This window comes from Bubalus bubalis, chromosome 12, assembly GCF_019923935.1.
Source record: "Bubalus bubalis isolate 160015118507 breed Murrah chromosome 12, NDDB_SH_1, whole genome shotgun sequence".
Classification (NCBI taxonomy): Eukaryota; Metazoa; Chordata; class Mammalia; order Artiodactyla; family Bovidae; genus Bubalus; species Bubalus bubalis.
The window spans coordinates 61,845,153-61,868,935 of record NC_059168.1 but is presented as its reverse complement, the minus strand read 5'-3'; the positions used below and the strand labels follow the sequence as shown (position 1 = coordinate 61,868,935).

Here is a 23,783-nt window from a genome sequence, read left to right as displayed (position 1 = left end):
TCTATGATAAAGAAACAAATAGAATGATCACATACTAAAATTATAAGCTAGGCCTAGAAAAGTACATTTCCTAAGCAAGTTCTTTTGTCTTCTTCCACTTATAAACTATAAAAACACAGGACAAACTATCAAATCAAGTATGTATTTTAATTTTGCCAGATATTAATTCCTACATCTTTTGAGTTTTTAAAATTAATTTTAATTATTCTAAAGTAGACCTACAGAGAGGAAAACATGAGGGTAATTTTTCCAGTAATAGAAGAAAACCAGCTGTCCTATTCATACACTGAGTCTACACATATCCAAAAGCAAAAACCTGTAACAGAGCAAGTAAACAGGTCCTTTCAAAGAATAAATCAGAAGTCTTGGCAACAACACTGTTTTCTAAACAGTAATACTCATCAGCACCAATCCAACAATTCACATACATACAATATCCTTCACTACAATCTGCTATCTCAGTTACTAAAGTTGATGTTAGCAAAAATTTCAGAAAGAACCAGGAGCCAGATTCATAAAAATCACTTATTTTCATCTTAAGTCTCTATTGCCCTCTCGGGGGGAGCCAAACTTGAATACTGTGCCTTTTTGTTATATAAAGGTTAAGGATCATAGCAACTCAAATCCAATAACCAACAACTAATACAAATAAACCAAAGGAAAAAATCAACCTAAATATCAAATAAAAATTTTAAAACATTTTTCATCTCAACTGGCAAACAGTTTTAAAAATACTACTACTTAATGCTTTAAATAAATGTAGCAAGACTGACAATAAAATAGATTGTAGGTCTCTACTAAATGCTGGTTCAGAGAGTCCTTTCTTCTCGCTGCCTATTCTAGCTAAAATATCACCTCTACTCCCTCACTTCCTGTACCCTTACCTTTCTTTTTTCATGTCACTTATCACTACTTGAAATTACATTTCATATCTTTTACTGTCTACACCTTGACTAGAGGTTTCTAGATACTAGAAACTAGATGAAGGCAGGGCTTTATTAGTACGGTTCTCTACTAATACACAGTTGGCACTCAAAATAACAGCTCAAAATCAATGTGAACAGGAGTACAAACTGGAAAGCAATTTGAAATGCCTAACCAGAAACTTAAAATAAGTTTATAGCCTCTGAACACAAAACCATTTCTGAATATTTATTATTAGAAATAATTCTGAGATGCAATGATTTATATATAAGTATATTCACTACAGGGTTCTTATAACAGCAAAAAACTACGAGTAACCTACATGTCCAACTATAGGAGACTCTTCGGAAGGAACACATGCACTGACACACTTGTGCAAACTCCCAGCTCTCACACTTCTGACAACTGTTTCTACTAATATATTTCCTTCAAGTGGTGAGTTAAGAGTCATTATCTTATTTCTGACCATTAAAAAATTAAGAAAAAACATTTGATTTCCAAAGTTTTGCCATGTCCAATGACAAGTGACCAAAGAATCCTATAATGGTCATCAGCTATCTTTCCTATTTTCACCTAAACTTTGATAATACAATGCCAAGAACACTTAACAAAGCCTCCCCTGCTCACTAAACCTTACACCCCACAATGAACACACAAATCCTTGAAATACCTAAACATCCACACAGTATAAGAATGAGAGCCCAATTCTTTTAATAGCTACCATAGTCCTCTGAAACAAGGCCAATCCTTCTCATCTATCTTGAGTTTAGTAGATTAAAAAAATCCATAAATATGGATGGAGTTGCCAGTCAAAGACAATTCTACATACACCTCAGGGCTTTCACTATGTGGATCTTCAATGTAACTCATAAAACAGTACAGTTAATCATTTTCATAATGGACAGCATTAGTTTTTTAGCCACAGGAGCACAGACCTCCTATAATCCAGAAAGTTTAGGAATTTCCTAAATTTTATCTCTGCAATCAGGAAAAATCATTAGAGACAGATGAACTTTATTATAACAAAAATTGTAAACTACCAATCCATTTGACACAAGAGAATTACAGGGATGGAAATTATGGTTTACTTACTTGGACTATTTTGCAAAAACTAAGAAATACAGAAAGAATTAAAGTATACATGATCATAAATAAAATATATATCAAATTTAAAATACTGATAAATATACTGATAAAAATATATTCAAAACCAAAGACAAAGAATATTTAAATATGAAAGTTATAGAATTTAAAAAAGAAATACCATCTGTAACCTTAATACAATTCTGTTGTTTTCACTGTGTCCAGGATAGCACCTGACATCTAAGAGGTACTTAGTAAATACTTGTTGAATGTAAACATTTATTCAATTCAGGTCAGTTGCTCAGTCGTGTCTGACTCTTCGTGACTCTACTGCAGCACGCCAGGCTTCCCTGTCCATCACCAACTCCCAGAGCTTGCTCAAACTCATGTCCATCGAGTTGGTGATGCCATCCAACCATCTCATCCTCTGTTGTTCCCTTCTCCTCCTGCCTTCAATCTTTTCCAGAGCACATTTATTGAGTAAATGCAAATGCTTTACATACAGTCTCAATAAAAGTCATTAAAATCTTACTTTTATTATGTCTACTTTTTATGACTGAGGAGACTGAGACTTAGAGCAGTTAAATAACCTGCTGAACGTTACATGGCTACGTAATGAAGCTGGGATTTAAAACTCTCATCTGTATTCTTGACCTCACTGCCCTTACAGTAAAACTGGAAAAAATAAAAAAGTACACTGAAGGCAGAATGAACTCAGTATGCATCTTGAGGTGGTTTTGTAATGGTGGAATATATTAATGATTGACACTGAGCATGAGGTAATTTCTCACATCAGTTCAGTTCAGTTCAGTTGCTCAGTCGTGTCCGACTCTTTGCGACCCCATGAATCGCAGCACGCCAGGCCTCCCTGTCCATCACCAACTCCTGGAGTTCACTCAGACTCATGTCCATTGAGTCGGTGATGCCATCCAGCCATCTCATCCTCTGTCGTCCCCTTCCCCTCCTGCCCCCAATCCCTCCCAGCATCAGGGTCTTTTCCAGTGAGTCAACTCTTCGCATGAGGTGGCCAAAGTATTGGAGTTTCACCCATTGACTAAGTATATGACTAAGAATATTACAGCTCAATAGCATGAGATTAGAGACTTTCAGAGGCTACCCAAGTGACTTACTGGTAGAAGACCCTGCCTGCCAATCTAGGAGTCACAGTAGACGTGGATTCTATCCCTGGTTCAGAAAGATCCCCCGGAGGAGGAAATGGCAACCCACTCCAGTATTCTTTCCTGGAGAATCCCACAAACTGATGAACCTGGTGGGCTACAGTCCATGGAGTTGCAAAGAGTAGGACATGACTGAGCAACTGAGCATGCATGCAGAGATTTTTAAACTACAAAAAATTGCTCAATACATATCATTCATGTATAGAAACTAAACTGCAAGGAAGTCACTAGCCCTTATAAGGGTGTTGAAAAAACAAAAACAAAACAGGAAAAATAAGAAGCAGTCATTTCTTCAGTGGTGACCAAGAACTACAAGAAATCGGAATTTCCGATACAATTCAGAGTGAGTGAGCCACTCATCACCTCCTAAAAATACATTCCAACTAGCCTGCTGAACAAGGCTAAGAACCTTTCACCTCCTGTATTTTACAGCAACTTCTTAGCTCAGCCTAATGGATCCCCTCCGAACTGACAATGAATTGCAGACATGGTCCCTACTTACCTTGTCCATAGTCTCAGTTCTAATGTTACCTCTTCATCTCTGACTTGCTCCAGTTCAGTTCAGTCGCTCAGTCATGTCCGACTCTTGGCGACCCCATGAATCACAGCATGCCACGCCTCCCTGTCCATCACCAACTCCCGGAGTTCACTCAAATTCATGTCCATCAAGTGAGTGATGCCATCCAGCCATCTCATCCTCTGTCGCCCCCTTCTCCTCCTGCCCCAATCCCCCCCAGAATCAGAGTCTTTTTCAATGAGTCAACTCTTTGCATGAGGTGGCCAACGTATTGGAGTTTCAGCTTCAGCATCAATGAACACCCAGGACTGATCTCCTTTAGAATGGACTGGTTGGATCTCCTTGCAGTCCAAGGGACTCTCAAGAGTCTTCTCCAACACCACAGTTCAAAAGTATCAATTCTTCGGCACTCAGCTTTCTTCACAGTCCAACTCTCACATCCATTACATGACTACTGGAAAAACCATAGCCTTGACTAGACGGACCTTTGTCGGCAAAGTAATGTCTCTGCTTTTTAATATGCTGTCTAGGTTGGTCATAACTTTCCTTCCAAGGTAGTAAGCGTCTTTTAATTTCATGGCTGCAGTCACCATCTGCAGTGATTTTGGAGCCTAAAAAAATAAGGTCTGCCACTGCTTCCACTGTTTCCCCATCTACTTCCCATGAATTGATGGGACCAGATGCCATGATCTTAGTTTTCTGAATGTTGAGCTTTAAGCCAACTTTTTCACTCTCTTCTTTCACGTTCATCAAGAGGCTCTTTAGCTCCTCTTCACTTTCTGCCCTAAGGGTGGTGTCATCTGCATATCTGAGGTTATTGAGATTTCTCCTGGCAATCTTGATTCCAGCTTGTGCTTCATCCAGCTCAGCGTTTCTCATGATGTACTCTGCATATAAGTTAAATAAGTAGCGTGACAATATACAGCCTTGACGTACTCCTTTTCCTATCTGGAACCAGTCTGTTGTTCCATGTCCAGTTCTAACTGCTGCTTCCTGACCTGCATATAGGTTTCTCAAGAGGCAGGTCAGGTGGTCTGGTATTCCCATCTCTTTCAGAATTTTCCACAGTTTATTGTGACCCACACAGTCAAAGGGTTTGGCATAGTCAGTAAAGCAGAAATAGATGTTTTTCTGGAACTCTCTTGCTTTTTCGATTTCCAACTCCTTGACTACTCTTTTTCCTGCTACACTTGTACCAGAAATCCATCTATCCAAAACACTCAAGGACAGGTAGGCAGTTAATTTAAAAAACAAGTTCAAACATGGAATGATAAAAAAGTTTTAGATACTTAAATTACTTTAGCTTTTTACAAATAATAATACAATCATTCACAGAGATCTTTTCCTTTGGTATGATATAGATCTGCTGACCAGAGCTGTCAACTTATGTAACCACACCAATAATACACTATCTGTGATTTCCAGTTTCATTTCTTCAAAGTGAACTAAGAATTTAGTCAACTGTGAAATAATCTGCATGCAGAAGAATCATTCTAGACTGATTTTCTCAATCTTTCATACTTATCATATATACCTAATTACCTTTTTTCTTTTAGGCTACTCATCTTCATCCAATTTTCTCAAAGCATTCAACTCAATTTTCATGGAAATAAATTTTTAAAGCCCATTTCATTGGTGTACATAAAATTAATTATATCATCACAAAAATATAACTAGTATTAACAAGTTTGGGAACACAATTAAGTTTTGGTGAACAAATCATTCCACTTAGTAAGACAGACTTATAAAGAATATACCTAAGCATTCACAGAAAGTGGCGAACACCAGGTAATCTCTCTAGGACAGAATCTAGTTAGTGAACTGTCTCTGAAACTACCCTCATAGCTTTTGTACTATAACGACATCTTTGTGTAAACTGAGAATTCCCCACTAAAGCAAAAATTCAAAAAATGCATGCCTGCGTTGTTGATATCTTTAAGCCTCCAGGCAGCTGCATAGAGCCTGAGGCAGCCAGAGCCCTCCTCCTAGCTAAGCAGACTCTCACATTAACCACGTTTGTTTTCTGTGTATGTCATTACACAGGAAAGGTTGGGAAGCACTGCACAAAGTCGTAAGCTATTTAAGAGAAGTGACTGTCTTTATTTTTGCATTCCCAATAATTAAAATAGTGCATATTTGATAAATTCATAGAATAAAAGTAATTAAGTAAGAGAGACCCTTCATAGCCTCCCACAGTGACTACAGGTTAAACAAAATACTTCAGCCAAGGAGACAGACGTGACCATTGACCTTAGCATGGGTCAGGACAGCAACAATGGGAAATGAGCCTTTAGAATAATCTTATTTACTTACACATTTCTAAGTTTTTTCTCTCCCACCAGAATGAAGCTCCAGTGAGTGTTGGCCCCTTGTCTATCTTGTTCACTTGTATCCTGATACCTAGAAAAACGCTTGCCACTCAGTAGCCATGTAGCCATTTAATAAATACTTGTTAAATGTGTTGCTGTTAGAATTTCAAAGTAAGGAATTTGAAGCTCTAAGGGAAGAGATAGAGCCTACTTAACAGTTCTGCTCAAGGAAAGATAGAGTAATGACAGAAAAGCCATGCTTAAAGGCTTTCAAGTTCCTTTCAAAACATGGATGGCAACTGGTGACTGCTCTAAAACATGCCAGGGTGGTTAAGAGCTTGAGCTCAGGCAGATCTGGGCCTAAATTGTGTTTCTGCCCCTTACTTCTGTTTCCACCCCTTACTTAATAGCTAAGTAAACCACTCAGTCTTGGAATTTTCTATTGTGAAACAGAGATAACAGTGAGCTCCTACAATCATTTGAAGATCTTATAAGAAAATGCACATGAGGACAATGCTTGGCACATTACTGTAAAACAAATGTCTGCTGTTATTGCTGTTATTACTGTTGTTGATAAGCACACAAAGTACACCACATTCCACATGTGCACTAGAGATGAAGATAGGACTGTACTCCTTGTAGAGCTCCATTATCGTTACTAAGGGATACCAAAGAACCAGGTCTTTGGAATCTGTCACCTGGTTCATATCAGGGATTTCTTTCGTTCAGACAAGTCACTAACTCTAAATGTCAGTTTCTTCTTTTTAAAATGAGCATAGTAATAGCATCTATCTTCCAGGTCTGTTGTGAATATTAAATGAGATCATGAACACAAAGGATTCACTACATCTGACATAACATGTACCCTAACATGACACTAAGCATTAACTATAGAATATACAGCTGTGCAGACATAGGTTTTTTATAAGGTTTTTAATGAAAAATGCTTAAAGCTCTGCTTCATTAAAAAATGAAAACTTCTAGAATGGTGTTTGTTTCATACTCTTTTGAAATAATAGAAAACTTTCCAATTTCCCAAGGGCTTTAGGACGGTATTCAAAATGAAGACACTTTTCTTCCACAAGCCTATCTATAAGAAAACTTTGCTAAAGGCTTATCTCCATCTTTTCCCATATTTAGTCCACTCATAGGTACCCCTAAGGCATTTCCATGTTTTTTTCTCAGCTATCTTTTTTTTCCTGAGCATGCAAGAAACATTCCATCAGCATTTTCAGCAATTATTTTATGCTTTCTCCTGACTCAGCAGGAAGTTTAAAAATGGGATATGGGTAACAAAACTTAGCTTGGATAGCTAGGTAATGTTTCCAGTTAAAAACACAGTGAATCTTTGCAATTTTTCTAGAAATCAAACTACTCTAAAATTAAAAGTTTATTTAAACACATACTATAAATTGTTAACTTATAATTCTCATGTGTTTACCTACCTATATAGCATTTTGTTTTTTAACTCGATACTTTTGCCTCTCAAAGTCCCATACTTACTGCCCTCCCATTAAAAACTGAAGTAACTTCCAAAATGCCAAAGAGATTTAAAATCGCAATACTCTTATTACAACTGTATACTTTAAACCTCATAAACTAGAGACGAGATGACAGTAAAAGAACTGACAGAAAATCTAAATGACCAAAACATTAAACAGAGTGGTTACAGATGGCAATGATCCTACAAAGGAGGACGTTAACTGTGAAGAAAAGGTGCCAACCGCTCCCTAAACCTTACTATAATCTAGACTTTTTAATAGACACTCTAGGAAGTTCAAAGACTTTAAGGTATTTTTTTAACTGCTAAAGGCAGAAGTAATACATGACGGACAGTAAAAAAATTCAAGCATTACAAACAGATATATGTTCATCATCCTTTTATAGAAGCGAGCTGAAATCATAAAATTAGTCAACCTTGTGAAACATCTGGCCCATGTCCTTATCAGCTAAGCTGGTAAGTTTGAAAGAACATTCCACTTCAGTATGGATTAGAAGGACAAATGCGATGATCAGAGAGTTGAAAAGGAATTCTAACAGAAGAATCTGTGTATGTGATGAGGACTAGCTCTTTACTAAAATCACCTTTCCCATATAAGTCAACTCTCGTGTTAGTATAATTGTGGACAAAAGATGCTTCCAAATAACTGAGACAATCTTAAATTTCCTAAAAAATAAAACTGAAGCCTCTAACATCAAATCTATTTATGCTCTAGGACTTCCCTGTAGTTCAAATGGTAAAGAATCTGCCTGCGCTGCAGGAGACCAGGGTTCGATCCCCGGGTCGGGAAGATCCTCCAGAGAAGGGAACGGCAATCCACTCCAGTATTCTTGCCTGAAGAATTCCATGGACAGAGGAGCCTGGCAGGCTACAGTCTGTGGAGTCACTAAGAGTCAGACACGACTGAGCCACTGACACACACACAGCTTTAAACTCTAAGGTACTAAATAGCAGTGTGATTAAAGTGTTCAAAGCAGTTAACATTGTTAGTTTAATTATATAATTCACACTGTTGGAGCAGCCCTGGAGAAGTGAAGGTAGGGCAGGGAGGAAAGGCCAGAGGCTATTAAAAGAAAGTTTTATGGAAGATTAAAGAGCAGGTATAGGAGGAGGACAAAGGCCTGATATAAAACTGAGGGTGGAGGCTAGGAGGACCTTCTTCTTAAATAAATTTAAATGAAGAAAAAGGCAAGACTTTAGGAAGACATATTTGCTTAGTATATGTGTTTAAGGGAAGATGCAAAGTGGAAATCAAGCGCTACAAGGGTTTAAGAGGAAGCATATTTTAAAGCTGAGCAAGGAAGTTGCTGGGGATAATGGAAAAGATCTATATCTTGATTGTGATGGTAGTTACACAACTGTATGCATTTGTAAACTCAGAAAACTTACACTAAAAAGAATAAATTTTACTATATGTAAATTATACCCCAATCAACGTGACACTAAAAAAAGTTATTAACAACTAAAATGATGATTAACCTTTAAAAGTTTATCACGATGTAAAAAACAAAAACAAGAATAAGCATCTTTTGTTTTAGTTCAGTTCAGTCGCGCAGTCATGTCCGACTCTTTGCGACCCCATGAATCGCAGCACGCCAGGCCTCCCTGTCCATCACCAACCCCTGCAGTTCACTCAAACTCACGTCCATTGAGTTGGTGATGCCACCCAGCCATCTCATCCTCTGTCATCCCCTTCTCCTCCTGCCCCCAATCCCTCCCAGCATCAGAGTCTTTTCCAATGAGTCAATTCTTCACACGAGGTGGCCAAAGTACTGGAGTTTCAGCTTTCGCATCAGTCCTTCCAATGAACACCCAGGACTGATCTCCTTTAGAATGGACTGATTGGATCTCCTTGCAGTCCAAGGGACTCTCAAGAATCTTCTCCAACACCACAGTTCAAAAGCATCAATTCTTCAGCACTCAGCTTTCTTCACAGTCCAACTCTTGCATCCATACATGACCACTGGAAAAACCATAGCCTTGACTAGATGGACCTTTGTCGGCAAAGTAATGTCTCTGCTTTTGAATATGCTATCTAAGTTGGTCATAACTTTCCTTCCAAGGAGTAAAGCGTCTTTTAATTTCATGGCTGCAGTCACCATCTGCAGTGATTTTGGAGCCCCCAAAAATAAAGTCTGACACTGTTTCCACTCTTTCCCCATCTATTTCCCATGAATTGATGGGACCAGATGCCATGATCTTAGTTTTCTGAATGTTGAACTTTAAGCCAACTTTTTCACTCTCCTCTTTCACTTTCATCAAGAGGCTTTTTAGTTCCTCTTCACCTTCTAGTTCACCTTCACCTTCACCATAAGGGTGGTGTCATCTGCATATCTGAGGTTATTGATCTTTTGTTTACTTGAACTTATTTTTAATTGAAATACAATTGATTTACAATGTTCTTTCAGTTTCAAGTGTACAGCAAAGTGTTTCAGTCATATATAAATTTTTTTAATATATATATTATATATATGTCATATGTATTTTCTAATTCCATTAAAGGTTATTACAAGATACCGAATATAGCTCTCTGTGATATATAGTAGGACTTTATTTACCTATTGTACATATACTAGTGAGTATCTGCTAATCTCAAACTCCTAATTTATCCATCCCTCCCATTCTTTCCCCCTTGGTAACCATAAGTTTGTTTTCTATGTCTGTGTATTTCTGTTTTGTAAATAAGTTCATTTGTATTTTTTTAGATCCCACATATATGTGATATCATATGATATTTGCCTTTCTATGTCTTACTTCACTGAGTATGATAATCTCTAGGTCTATTCATGTTACTGCAAATGGTATTACTTCATTCTTTTCTATGGCTGAGTAATATTCCACTGTGTGTGTGGGTGTGTGTGTGTATACCATATCTCTATTCATTTCTCTGCCAACGGACACTTAGCTTATTTACACGTCTTGGCTATTATACATAGTGCTGCTATGAACGTTGGGATGCCAAGTTACCTTTTCAAGTTACAGTTTTCTAAGGATATGTGCCTAGGAATGGGATTGCTTGATCATACGGTAACTCTGGTGGCTCGGTGGTAAAGAATCCACCTGTCAAGCAGGGGGCATGGGTTCAATCCCTGGATTGGGAAGATCCCCTGAAGGAAATGGCAACCCACTCCAATATTCTTGCCCAAAAACTCCTATGGACAGAGGAACCTGACGGGCTACAGTCCATGGGGTTGCAAAAGAGTTAGACACAACTCAGTCACTAAGCAACAACAAAATCATGGTAATTCTATTTTTAGTTTTTTAAGAAACCCTCATACTGTTCTCCATGTGGCTGTACCAGTTTACATTCCCACCAACAGTGTAGGAGGGTTTCCTTTCTCCACAGCCTCTCCAGCAATTATTATTTGCAGACTTTTCGATGATGGCCATTCTGACCAGTGTGAGGTGACACCTCATTGTATTTTTGATTTGCAATTCTCTGATAAACAGCATTGTTGAACATCTTTTCATGTGCCTGTTATCTGTATGTCTTTGGAGAAATGTCTATTTAGATCTTCTGCCCATTTTTTGATTGGGTTGTTTAATTGAGCCATAGGAGCTGTTTGTATATTTTACAAATGAATCCCTTGCCAGTCACATTGTTTGCAACTATTTTCTCCCATTTTGAAAGTTTCTTACATGGAAACTTTTTGTTGGGTGATGGGTTTCCTTTATTGTGCAAAAGCTCTCAGTTTAATTAGGTCCGGTTTGTTTATTTTTGCTTTTAGAACAGCATCTTTTAACTATTTGGGATGTTTTACCATGTTGAAAAATCTAACCAAACTCTTGAGGTATATAATGAAGCATGGTTTTGAAATTCTGTTCCCATCTTCCACCATTAGTGTCTCTCTTACATAGAAACTTTAGTTTGTGACAATTCTCCCATGTGACCCAGCAGCTGAGGCTCTTAGCCAGTGACAGGAGCTGCAATGTCAGGCAAAGAGACTCAGCACATGGCTTTCTCAGGGTCTTTCTTCCTGCTCTAGACATGGAGAAACAGACACATCTACCATATGCTCCACAACTAGAACACAAACTACATGCTATAAGCTTATTTATTTCTAGACTCCTATTAGCTCAAAGCTTTTTTCTCTTTGATTATCTTCCCATCCTCAGAGAAATCTTGCCTCACAGTTACCCCAAGAGTCTACTTTAATGTCAGGAAGTCTTTCCTGAGTTCCCACGCCAGTTAGAAGCTTCCATAGCACCCTATGGACTGCTTCTCATGCTGTTTCATAGGTAGCTGTTTTTGGATCCATTTCCTCTTACAAACTCAAGGCCAAAATGCTGAAGAAGGACCAAGGCTTTATTTTTTTGTAGTCCCAGCATCTAGCTAAGTTCCTGGCAGAGAGGAAGCACCCAAAAAATGTTTCTTGAATAATATCCTAAAACAGTACTTCGATCCACTTTGAAAAAAATGAACATTTAAATACAGTTTTATCTATACATTCAAGAAATCTATCTAGGGCCTACAATCCCTGCAAAGACTTCCTGGGGTCAATGCCAGGTGTAAACTTTTTCCAGTCTCCTTGTGGCTCTACAATGGGGTAAGCAGAGTCAGTTGTCCACATCTGATTTAGAATAAGTAAAAGGCATCAGTAAAATATCCCCAAGGAATTACAGACCAGAAAGGTTTAAGGGTATGTATGGGCCACCCATCTTATATTTTATAAAAATTCTCCAAGTACCAATCTTGCAGGTTGAGGGTTGTCCTATATTGAATAAAAGTAATAAAAATTCCCTCACATTGTACACAGATGAAGATGTGGGATACGAGAACCTCACAGATGTATTTTTCTCATCTGATTATAAGACACAAAATGTTTACATAAAAGCTATACTTGGAGAGTATAATAATAAAATGATCTGTATTAGGCCTTGTAATACCTAAGCCAAGGTCCAAAAAAGATTCTCTGGAGCATTGGGAAGTGGGGAAGAGTAATGTTCAAAGAAATGGTGCTACTACCTATATTCATGCTATGATTTTCCCAAGGAACTTGATTCTGTGGAATGTAACCATTCCCAACTCTAGAGAGTGGGTTAGAGACCCTGGTCTACTACTATTACCTAGAGTCTCTCCACAGGATGGATATTAAAGTGGCCACATATTTACTATTTAACTATTTCTAAAGTGAAATAACTCAGCATTCAAAAAATGAAGTTCATGGCATCCAGTCCCATCATCACTGCATGGCAAATAGATGGAGAAATAATGGAAACAGTGACAGACTTTATTTATTTGGGCTCCAAAATCACTGCAGATAGTGACTGCAGCCATGAAATTAAATTACGCTTGCTCCTTGGAAGGAAAGTTATCATCAACCTAGACAGCATATTAAAAAGCAGAGACATTACTTTGTCAACAAAGGTCCATCTAGTCAAGGCTATGGTTTTTCCAGTAGTCATGTATGGATATGACAGTTTGACCATAAAGAAAGCTGAGCACCGAAGAACTTTTGTTTTTGAACTGTGGTGTTGGAGAAGACTCTTGAGAGTCCCTTGGACTGCAAGGAGATCAAACCAGTCAATCTTAAAGGAAATCAGTCCTGAATATTCATTGGAAGAACTGATGCTGAAACTGAAATTCCAATACTTTGGCTACCTGATGCGAAGAACAGACTCATTGGAAAAGACCCTGATGCTGGGAAAGATTGAAGGCAGGAGGAGAAGGGGACAACAGAGGATGAGACGGTTGGATGGCATCACCGACTTGATGGACATGGATTTGAGCAAGCTCGGGCAGTTGGTGATGGACAGGGAAGCCTGCCATGTTGCAGTCCATGGGGTCGCAAAGAGTTGGACATGACTGAGCAACTGAACTGAACTGAAAGTGAAATAATAAATAAATAACCAGAAGAGAAGGAAGATTCATAGGCCTGTGGTCAGCCTCCTTAGCCACAACCCCTTCCTGAAATCAATTTCCTGTTTAAAAAGGCATGTGAAGGAAGATAGGTCTGGGAGAATGAAAAGACTACTGAATTCATTTTGGAATCAAAAGGTAGGGAATCAAGAGTTTTAGTATTATTTGCTAAATGAGTATCAGTGTATTAGTTTGTATTAGTAATTCTAAATATTACCATTTTAAAATTTTACATCAAGATAAGGATGAGGTTCTTGCCACCTGTGTCCCCAGGATCATTTCCTGAAATGTCACTACCTATGTTCTTTTTGTGGAATATGTTTACATTTAGGATCTCATATTATTTTTACACACACACAAAACAAGTCACTAATGGCTTTGCCATTAGCTACTGCTGACAATTGGGAAATCTTCACCATGTTCAAAGCAAATCATCCTATGTCACATCATGGCAGATCCTTAGCCAAATTGCCTCCAATAAGTCTTTCAAAATAGATGTGCAAATGTTAGCTGCAGAATATATTGTGATTCATCTCCCAAAAAACAAATAAGAAAATCTTTATTTTTACTCTGTACATGGACACTGTAACTTACTCAGAATGTCTTATTATTTAAACACACATGTTCACATTTTAATGATTTTGTAGTGATAAGACTAAGAAAAGCTCTCAGTTAATTTGTAGAGCAAAACAAACAAAAAAATCTTTTGAAGCTAAATACCACAAAATATATATATTTTCCACACCAATTCTCTGACTTGATCAAACAAACAAAAAGAGATGACCCTATATAACTCCTCCCCATACACAAATACACTCTCACCCTTTTGAGGGTTTTAAAACAAGAACAATGACAATTGTAAATCAACCAGTGATTCTGTGTTCCTATCTAAATGAAAAAGCCTTTAGAGACTATTTTTCACATAAATGATAATGTACTTTATTATCATCAGAGGTCATGGCCAGCCAAGTGATAACAGGTTTTAAGTTATGATTCTAAAGAACCTGTCAGGCCCCAAACCTCCTTGAGTAGGCTCTGTGTCTTCCCGTCTCTTTTTTTTATTTCCCATCCCTCTCCATTCTTAACATGTAAGCTTAAACATTAAGCTTGGCCAAGAACAAGATACTCTTACAGACTCTCTAGAAAGCACTGTACATGGTGATGGTCCCTCCTTGCTAAACATTAACCTTAATACGCTTTTTAAAAAACTTTCCTTTCCTTAAGCAGCTAAATATCAAGATAATCTTGATTACTACATTCATTTAATTAACACTCACAAAATGGGAGCAGAGCATTATCCATGGCATAATTCCATAAAATGCATTCTTCCTCTTAGCCTAAATCAATAAAATATGGACTCAATAGTCTTTTCAAAAAACACGTATGTCAGAGAACAGATTAGTGGTTTCCAGAGGGGAGGAGGGAGCGAAATGGGTGACAGGGATCCAGAAGTACAAGCTTTCAGTTATAAAATAAATAAGTCATGGGGATGCAAAGAAAAACATGGAGAATACAGTCAAAAACATTGTATTAACTCTGTATGGTGACAGATGTTAACTAGACTTAATACTGGTAAATCATTTAGCAATGCATATAAATGTTAAATTACTATGTTGTATATCTGAAACTACTAAAATGTGGTATGTCAATTATATTTCTCTATGTGTATATATAAATGAATATATATATAAATATATATTCATTTTAGACAGAGCTAAAATGAAGTATTCAACAAAGTAAGCAAGAATGAGTAAGTAAAACTCGACAACATAAAATGTCAATGTCTCTCTATAAGTATACTCTCCAATCTACTATTTATGAAAAAAGCAGTCTTATCTACAACGTTATCATCTAAATTGAGAAAGGCATTTGAGTCTATTCCCAAATATGCTGGATCTCGTCTGATCTTGGAAGACAAGCAGGGTTGGGCCTGGTTAGTACTTGGATGGGAAAAAGGCATTTGAGGTCAGTTTTCTGGGACCAAAGAACTAAGGAAAACTACTGAAGATCTTCTAAAAATAAATACACTAAAATGAGGTCAACAAACTTTTTCCATAAAGAGTCAGAAAGGAAATACTTTGGGTTTTGTAAACTGTATGGTCTTGATCACAAGTATTTAATTCTGCCATTGAAGTATTACAGCATTGTTAATAGCCACAGACAATATGTAAAGAGTAAGTGTAGTTGTGTTCTGATAAAACTTTATTTACAAAACAAGGTGGCCAACTGTACTCAAAAATATAGATCCTCTGTTGTAACAATGTTTTTGTGCACACCTTTGTTGAAAGCATGACATGAGAAATGTCATTCTAAATGGCTATTCTCCCACAATAATTTCTTTTTAGTTAAGAGGGTAAAGTATTACCTGCATTTAAAAAATAAAAACCTGTGTATACTATATAATGTTATTTTGAAAGGAAAATTGATCTCTATATAAACTCTATGCGCAGAGAGAAAAAAGCTTGGGGGAAAGGGAAGGGGAAAAGGGATGGAGCTGGAGGAGTATAGGGGAAGCAAAGTGAATGAATATTAACCTACAATTTCTATTTTCAGAACTATTTGCAAAAGCTGGTAGTTAACATACAGAGTATATAAGACACACTTGTACCCTCAAGAAACTCATGACATAGTTAAAAGGGCAAACTTGTTTTTTCCCTCTGCATTTCAAAACTGTAAACATTACAGGCATATGGGATTGTAAACATTTCTTTTAAAAAATCTAGGCTTTATAAATAAAGACATTTTTAGTGGAGATTTACATTTTTATAAACAAAAAGAGAAAAGACTTCATAAAATCATATTATACCCAGAATTCTATTTCTTTTTTTTTTCTATATCAACTTAGTATTTCTATCAGTAACCATGGTTCACTCCAGGGGCATAGCCTCCTGAAAGGATCTGTTGCTGGCATGGTGTTTGGAATGGTGGTGCTGAACTGGAAAAGGCCCTAGGTGGTTCTGACTCCTCTACTTGCTTCCTTCCCCACTGTCCAATCCCCACTCCAAGAAATCCTACTACATATCATAATCTCTCAAAATACACAAACGCAGATTTCTCTATTGGCAAAGGAGAATCTTGAATCACAAAATATAGTGAAAGTAACAAATTTTGGGTTCTTCCTTCAAGGTAGGCTCTATCAGCAAAAGGTTAAGTTTGTCTAAGGAGAAAAAAAAAATTCCAAGTCATCAAGAATTTAGAATAAAGCCACACCTTTATCCCCAGGTATGTCATTAATCAGAAAAGTGAGGCTATATCAACGAAGAATAAATTCCAAGCAAAAATATTAAGTATTTAAAGTGGAAAAATACATAATGTCTAAATTTTTTATTGTAATTTTAGGCCTGCTCCTAAACATTCTTTTTTTTTTTAATTTAATTTTATTTTTTAACTTTACAATATTGTATTGGTTTTGCCATATATCAACATGAATCCGCCAGAGGTATACACGTGTTCCCCATCCTGAACTCTCCTCCCTCCTCCCTCCCCGTACCATCCCTCTGGGTTGTCCCAGTGTACCAGCCCCAAGCATCCAGTATCATACAGCAAACCTGGACTGGCGACTCACTGAATTTACAACTAGATCCTTTTTAAAATTATATAACCTATCCAGAAGATTGCTCGAATTTTTTCAAGAGAAAATATGACTAATTCTACCACTTAAAAACAAAAAAATAAATCACAATGCATTACTAGAGCAAAGGAAATCAAAGACTAAAATATAAGACCCTAAAAAAAAAAGCATGCTGTAATTGACAAGCACTACAGACAAGAGAAATTTTAACTTTAACATCAAAAATGAGAGACTCCTCAAAGTGAACTCTTAGGTGGGAAATTTTTTTTTTTTTTTGCTTTGCTTTTTTTTTACCATGAGCATGTAATTCATAATTTTTAAAAGTTTAATAACTGAAAGACATTAAAGAGGTACTCTTTACCAGTAAACTATATTTAAGATTTTCTCATTTGAAAAAATATGAAGGACTCCATTAGCTTAATCCACCAGACATGGTATACCAGAGAACGTGTGCATGCTTAGTTGTGTCTGACTCTTTGGCAATCCCATGAACTACAGCCCTTCAGGCTCCTCTGCCCATGGAATTTTCTAGGCAAGAATACTGAAGTGGGTTGCCATTTCCTTCTCCTGGGGGTTTTCTCGACTCAGGAATCAAACCTGAGTCTCTTGCATTGCCAGGCAGATTCTTTACCACTGTGCCAGCTGGGACACGCTATACAAATGAACACATACAGTTAAATTCCAATAAAACTTAACCAACACAAGCAGTGCTATAGCCTTCAGACAGTAGTTTACCAAACTCCTGCTCAAAACAAACCTGTTTTTAAACCAATATTAGATTATCTCATTACATAACAGATAAACTATCTACATACAATTATTCCACCCTATTAAGTCTTTTCTACCTTTAGTGAAAATTGCCATAAGCAGCAGTGATCAAAATTGCTGGAAAGGAAAGAAAAGTCAATGTGTTAACCTAATTTGTCCCTTAAATAATCTCTTTGTTTAGATCAATCCTTCACCTCAGGATACATGGTCTCTTGGCCTCAAAGACCAGTAGGAAGACAACATATGCATACAAACCACTACTACTGATCAGGCCAGCTAAGTACCACAGTATGATAGAAATAACCACAAACTCAGCACAATGTTCATGGTTTAACATATTTCCATATGTTTCCAAATAGAGTCTCATAACAAACCTATAAAGTACAGAAAGCACTTGGTATTATTCTCATTTTATATAAAGCTCAAAAGCAGTAGAGCTCGATTAGAACCTCTGAGACTATTGTACTTGCATCTCTTCAGAGCAGCTTTCTTCAAGGGGGCTGATGACAGAAGTAGAGGCATTTAGACTGGGCCTCAAAGAATGAACAGGACTAACAGGAGAAGAGCCCACAGTGTTCCAAGGAAACAACATACACAAAAGACTAGGGATATCCTATGTGTGTGAAGGGAATGTTGGGCTGGTTCAGGAAAAGCAGGTAGGGACATACAGTTAGAAATATGGGTGGAAAGCACGGGAAGAGCTCTGAGTGGCTGACTTCATGTCTGTACATGACCCTAAGGACAATGAGAAATTAGATGGTTTGGGGAAAGAAGGAAGAGAACGTAATGAAGCTCTTATCATGTGTCTGAACAAAAGAACTTCCTCATACTAAATCATGTTGAGTTATGAGGTAGTGTTATAGGGAGATTAGACTTTCGTAAGTGCTCTGCAGGAGAGGAGGGATGAGTCTAACAAAGGAAAGTGGCAGAAGGCTATCTCTGTAGTTTCGAAGTCTGAAGTGATGGATCCCACAGGTACCCTATAGTACCCCACCCCCAAAAGTGACACCAGTGTTCTAAATGACCTTACATTTTCCTACATTTTATCTAAAACTTACCGAATCTTCTGGAGGTCTCTGGATTTTTCCCCAATCCACAGAAGGTCCCTTTTCTTGCAAAAATCTGTGAAATAGCTTCCGAAATCCATCAAGGTCTTTTTTAGTGTGCTATGAGAACAGAAGTCATTGTTATAGCTAACAGAATGCTTAGTATTTAATAAAAACAGACATATATTGTACATTTAAAATACCTTTCAGAGAAATTCTTACAGCTTTAAAACATGGAATACAGCATTTACACTCCATTTTAAAACTAAAGAGGAAGAAAGCTAATAGGAACCATACTTAAAGGAATACAAGCAATCTCCCCATCTCCCACCAGTATCATGTCATCTGAATACCATTCGGTCTACTCGAATTCCAACTGCTTCTCTACATTTACTCACCAATATAGTTCTCTACTTCCTTTAAATGCAAATTAATCTTCACCAAAAGAACAAGAAAGAACAAAAAACAGCTAACCTCAAAAGGCTAAGTACAATTTAAATTTGAAAATGAAAAGGATAATCTGTTGATTTACAAGAAAGTAAACACTTGCCTTTTCTGGGAAACCTCTATCATAGCTGTCAGAGTAGCCCAGTTCTGTTAGAACAGGCTCTTTGGAAAAGGCATCCAGGATATAAGGTTGATAAATTAACTTCTCACAATTTTAACTGAACATTTATATCCATTTTTTCCACCCAATGATATCAAAACACAGAAAAATAAATTGTAACTTTGTTCTGATTCTTTTAACTTTAGAAACTTACCAGAATTTAAAATATTTAAAAAAGACAATGGTTTTATACTGAGCAAATACTGAAAATCCTTAATTATTAAGCAATCTTAATTTTTAAAATACATCATTACATTTTGTAATTATTTCAGGCTAGATGATCAGTGGTAGCAATAACAACTCAGCATGTAGATGGATGAAAGCAAAAACATAGTGTAGGGTCCTTACTTCAAATTCATGTGATGGTGCTGTGGTGAGTATCTTTTCTAGTTCCTTCTTCACAGATAATTCTAGTTCTTGTCGAATGACTTCTTGGAACTGAGAAGCACCATCCTGAGACATTGCCTTGCTGAGATCTAAAACAAAAATGTAAAAACCACAAACTGAGAACTGACAGTCATTCAAACAGCTGGTAAACCACAACCAATTTATTTCTGGTGTACCAGTTAAATGAAAAGGGCTCAATTCTCTGGTCCCATCAACCTCCAGGAGGATTTTAACATTGCCAACTACTTATGACTTGATAATCATTCTGGCTCAAATTTGACTGTCTGGTATATCTATATGCTTTTTGAATGTATCTAAAATATTAAAAGATGAAGCAGGTGGAAGTAAAAGGATTAATCTTCATTTGAGCATATATTAAATTGTTCCATCTCTATTAATGTTTCTGTCCTAGCCATCAAAGCTGGAGACAAATGAGAACATTCAAAATAACATTCAGTTCAGTTCAGTTACTCAGTCTTGTCCGACTCTTCCTGATGCCATGGACTTCAGCATACCAGGCCTCTGGTCCATCACCAACTCCCGGAGTTTACTCAAACTCAAGTCCATTGAGTCGGTGATGCCCTACAACCATTTCATCCTCTGTCGTCCCCTTCTTCTTCCACCTTCAATCTTTCCCAGCATCAGGGTCTTCTCAAATGAGTCAGCTCTTCACACCAGGTGGCCAAAGTATTGGAGTTTCAGCTTCAACATCAGTCCTTCCAATGAACACTCAGGACTGATCTCCTTTAGGATGGACTGGTTGATCTCCTTGCAGTCCAGGGGACTCTCAAGAGTCTTCTCCAATTCCACAGTTCAAAAGCATCAATTCTTCGGCGCTGAGCTTTCTTTACAGTCCAACTTTCACATCCATACATGACCACTGGAAAAACCATAGCCTTGACTAGACAGACCTTTGTTGGCAAAGTAATGTCTCTGCTTTTGAATATGCTGTCTAGGTTGGTCATTAACTTTCCTTCCAAGGAGTAAGTGTCTTTTAATTTCAAGGCTGCAGTCACCATCTGCAGTGATTTTGGAGCCCCAAAAAATAAAGTCTGACACTGCTTCCTCATCTATTTGCCATGAAGTGATGGGACCGGATGACATGATCTTAGTTTTCTGAATGTTGAGCTTAAAGCCAACTTTTTCACTCTCATCAAGACGTTCTTTAGTTCTTCTTCACCTTCTGCCATAAGGGTGGTGTTATCTGCATATCTGAGGTTATTGATATTTCTCCCGGTAATCTTGATTCCAGCTTGTGCTTCATCCAGCCCAGCATTTCTCATGATATACTCAACATATAAGTTAAATAAGCACGGTGATAATATACAGCCTTGACGTACTCCTTTCCCAATTTGGAACCAGTCTGTTGTTCCATGTCCAGTTCTAACTGTTGCTTCCTGACCTGCATATAGGTTTCTCAAGAGGCAGGTCAGGTGGTCTGGTATTCAGAATTTTCCACAGTTTATTGTGATCCACACAGTCAAAGGCTTTGGCATAGTCAATAAACCAGAAATAGATGTTTTTCTGGAACTCTCTTGCTTTTTCACTGATCCAGCAGATGTTGGCAATTTGATCTCTGGGTCCTCTGTCTTTTCTAAATCCAGCTTGAACGTCTGGAAGTTCATGGTTCATATACTGCTGAAGCCTGGCTTGGAGAATTTGGAGCATTACTTTACTAGCATGTGAGATGAGTGCAATTGTGTGCTAGTTTGAGCATTCTTTGGCATTACCTTTCTTAGGGATTGGAATGAACAATGACCTTTTCCAGTTCTGTGGCCACTGCTGAGTTTTCCAAATTGGCTGGCATATTGAATGCAGCACTTTCACAGCATCATCTTCTAGGATTTGAAATAGCTCAACTGGAATTCCATCACCTCCACTAGCTTTGTTCATAGTGATGCTTCCTAAGGCCCACTTGACTTTGCATTCCAGGATGTCTGGCTCTAGGTGAGTGATCACACCATTGTGATTATCTGGGTGGTGAAGATCTTTTTTGTACAGTTCTTCTGTGTATTCTTGCCACCTCTTCTTAATATCTTCTGCTTCTGTTAGGTCCATACCATTTCTGTACTTTATTGAGCCCATCTTTGCATGAAATGTTCCACTGGTAACATTAATAAGGGCATATTTTGTGGAATATGTCCTTATGGATCTGCTGCCTCATAAGAGAGCTGAGGGGTTTGGCAACTGAAACAAAAGACTTCTTCCTCCAGGCCAGATGAAAAATTTAAGGATTTTTTTCTATTTTAGAAGGGGGGTCACTTCAGTTTATATTCTTCCCTAAAGAAGAACTCTTGAGAGATACTGGCAATTCCAAAGTGCCTCCACTTGCCTGGCATAAAAATTTTCATTTTAAAAGAAGGGGCACAGGGATGCCTCCCTATTTCTAGCTCCTAATTAAACTTCTATGCTTATCTGTGTCAAACAAGACTATCAGGACTTTTGACATAGCCAGGCACCTCTGTAACAGATGGATCTAACTAAAGGTGACAGAAATATCTGTTAGGTGAAAACAAACAAAAATAGAAAAATACAGAAAAAGGAAACAACCCAGACCCAAGTACCTTGGGAGAAAGATACTAACATAGGCTGTTTTACGTACTTCATTATCTAAACAGAAATTCTGTCTACTTCTTATAAAATAAGGAAGAGATTATTGTTCACGTCCCCCCATCTTCAATACCTAACTCAATCTTACAAATGTGTTTTTAAGCTACATTTCATTGATAGCTAGTCAGTTCTATAAATGTTGGTTAATTTCGAAAATCATATATCAATAATAGCTAGAAAAAAACTCCCACATGCCATAAATTCCTTAATTTGTTATCTGGGCAGAAGGAAACACATAGACAAAATTAAAGGCAAGATAATCAATATTTTAAAGATAGTTTTGAGAGCAGAAATTAAATTACTGCTAACAATTAGTAAATATTTAACTCCTGAGGTGATTTAATGCAGACAGCCTCTCCCAAATACTGAAAAATGTTAACAGGTGAGATATTTATCATAGCTTTTCCAAAAAAAGTTTATACACAATTTCCACCATGTTAAAAAAAAAAAAAAAGAATTTGGTGAAAGCACACAATCTAATCCTAAAATAGTATATTCTAACTGTGCTCCTTCTAAAGGCTAAGTTTATGGACTCCAGTAAAACTATCAAAATGACTCAAACTGTGGTTCATAAATAACTTACATGTGAGCTAAGAAACATCATAAGAAACACACACGGTTATGTTCCATAAACAAAGATACATTTCAACTAGTAATTTGCAATTTGATTATAATCTATAAAAAATGATAATAATGAATGAGCATACTGGTACAACTTTTTTTGCACATAAAGAGTTTAAGTGTTTTAAGGATAGGATAGAGTCACATAATTATAAAAATTACTTACAGAATTAACAAATTGATACTGTCTATATTTACAAATGCAGAGAACAGGTAACCATGTACATGTTGTACAAAGTAAAATTAAAATTAAAAATGAATTAAAGCTTGAAAGATGAAGTAATTTACCAATTTTAAAATGCATACACAAAGACCTCTGAACTACACACGTTCGTTCAAACTGAACCAATGATGGAAAATACAAAAAGTGCAGCATTTCTAAAGAACCAGACATTTCTACCATAATTATTTTGTTAAAAGAATTTTTCCTGTTCTGTCTTTGGAGAACCTTTCTTTTCCCTAAGACAATCATCTTAAGAATGTTTTCAGGCACTACAATTTGTAACAATCAAAAAAACAGTCTTCTAATGGGTCCACAGTATTCAAGAGATTAAAGCCCAATGCACTTCGGGGTTCAGCACTATCACTGTGACAGGTAACTAAAAACCCCTACAGAGCATTTTAAACTAGAGTTAATGTGACATCAACCACACATGTTATCCTCTGGTTAAGTTAGCTGTAATTTAAAGTTTGTCACAGGTTAAGTACCCCACTAACTCCCATATTAAATAAAAAGTCACTTGGAAGAAAAATATACTAAATATAAAACCACTAAAGAACACACATATCATTTGATTCTAT

The 23,783-nt window shown here is 37.1% G+C and overlaps 1 protein-coding gene across 4 annotated transcripts in view; it reads right to left on the bottom strand.

Annotated features, from left to right (window-relative positions):
- UGP2 (UDP-glucose pyrophosphorylase 2) overlaps positions 1–23,783 on the bottom strand; it is a 68,188-nt gene that overhangs the window by 17,294 nt on the left and 27,111 nt on the right. For all 4 annotated transcript variants that reach the window (XM_025262338.3, XM_006064791.4, XM_044926046.2 and 1 more), the window contains exons 2-3: positions 19,713–19,840; positions 18,770–18,877 (exon numbers count right to left, since the gene is read on the bottom strand). In XM_025262338.3, the coding sequence (XP_025118123.2) occupies positions 18,770–18,877; positions 19,713–19,840 (236 nt within the window). The remainder of the gene's footprint in view (positions 1–18,769; positions 18,878–19,712; positions 19,841–23,783) is intronic.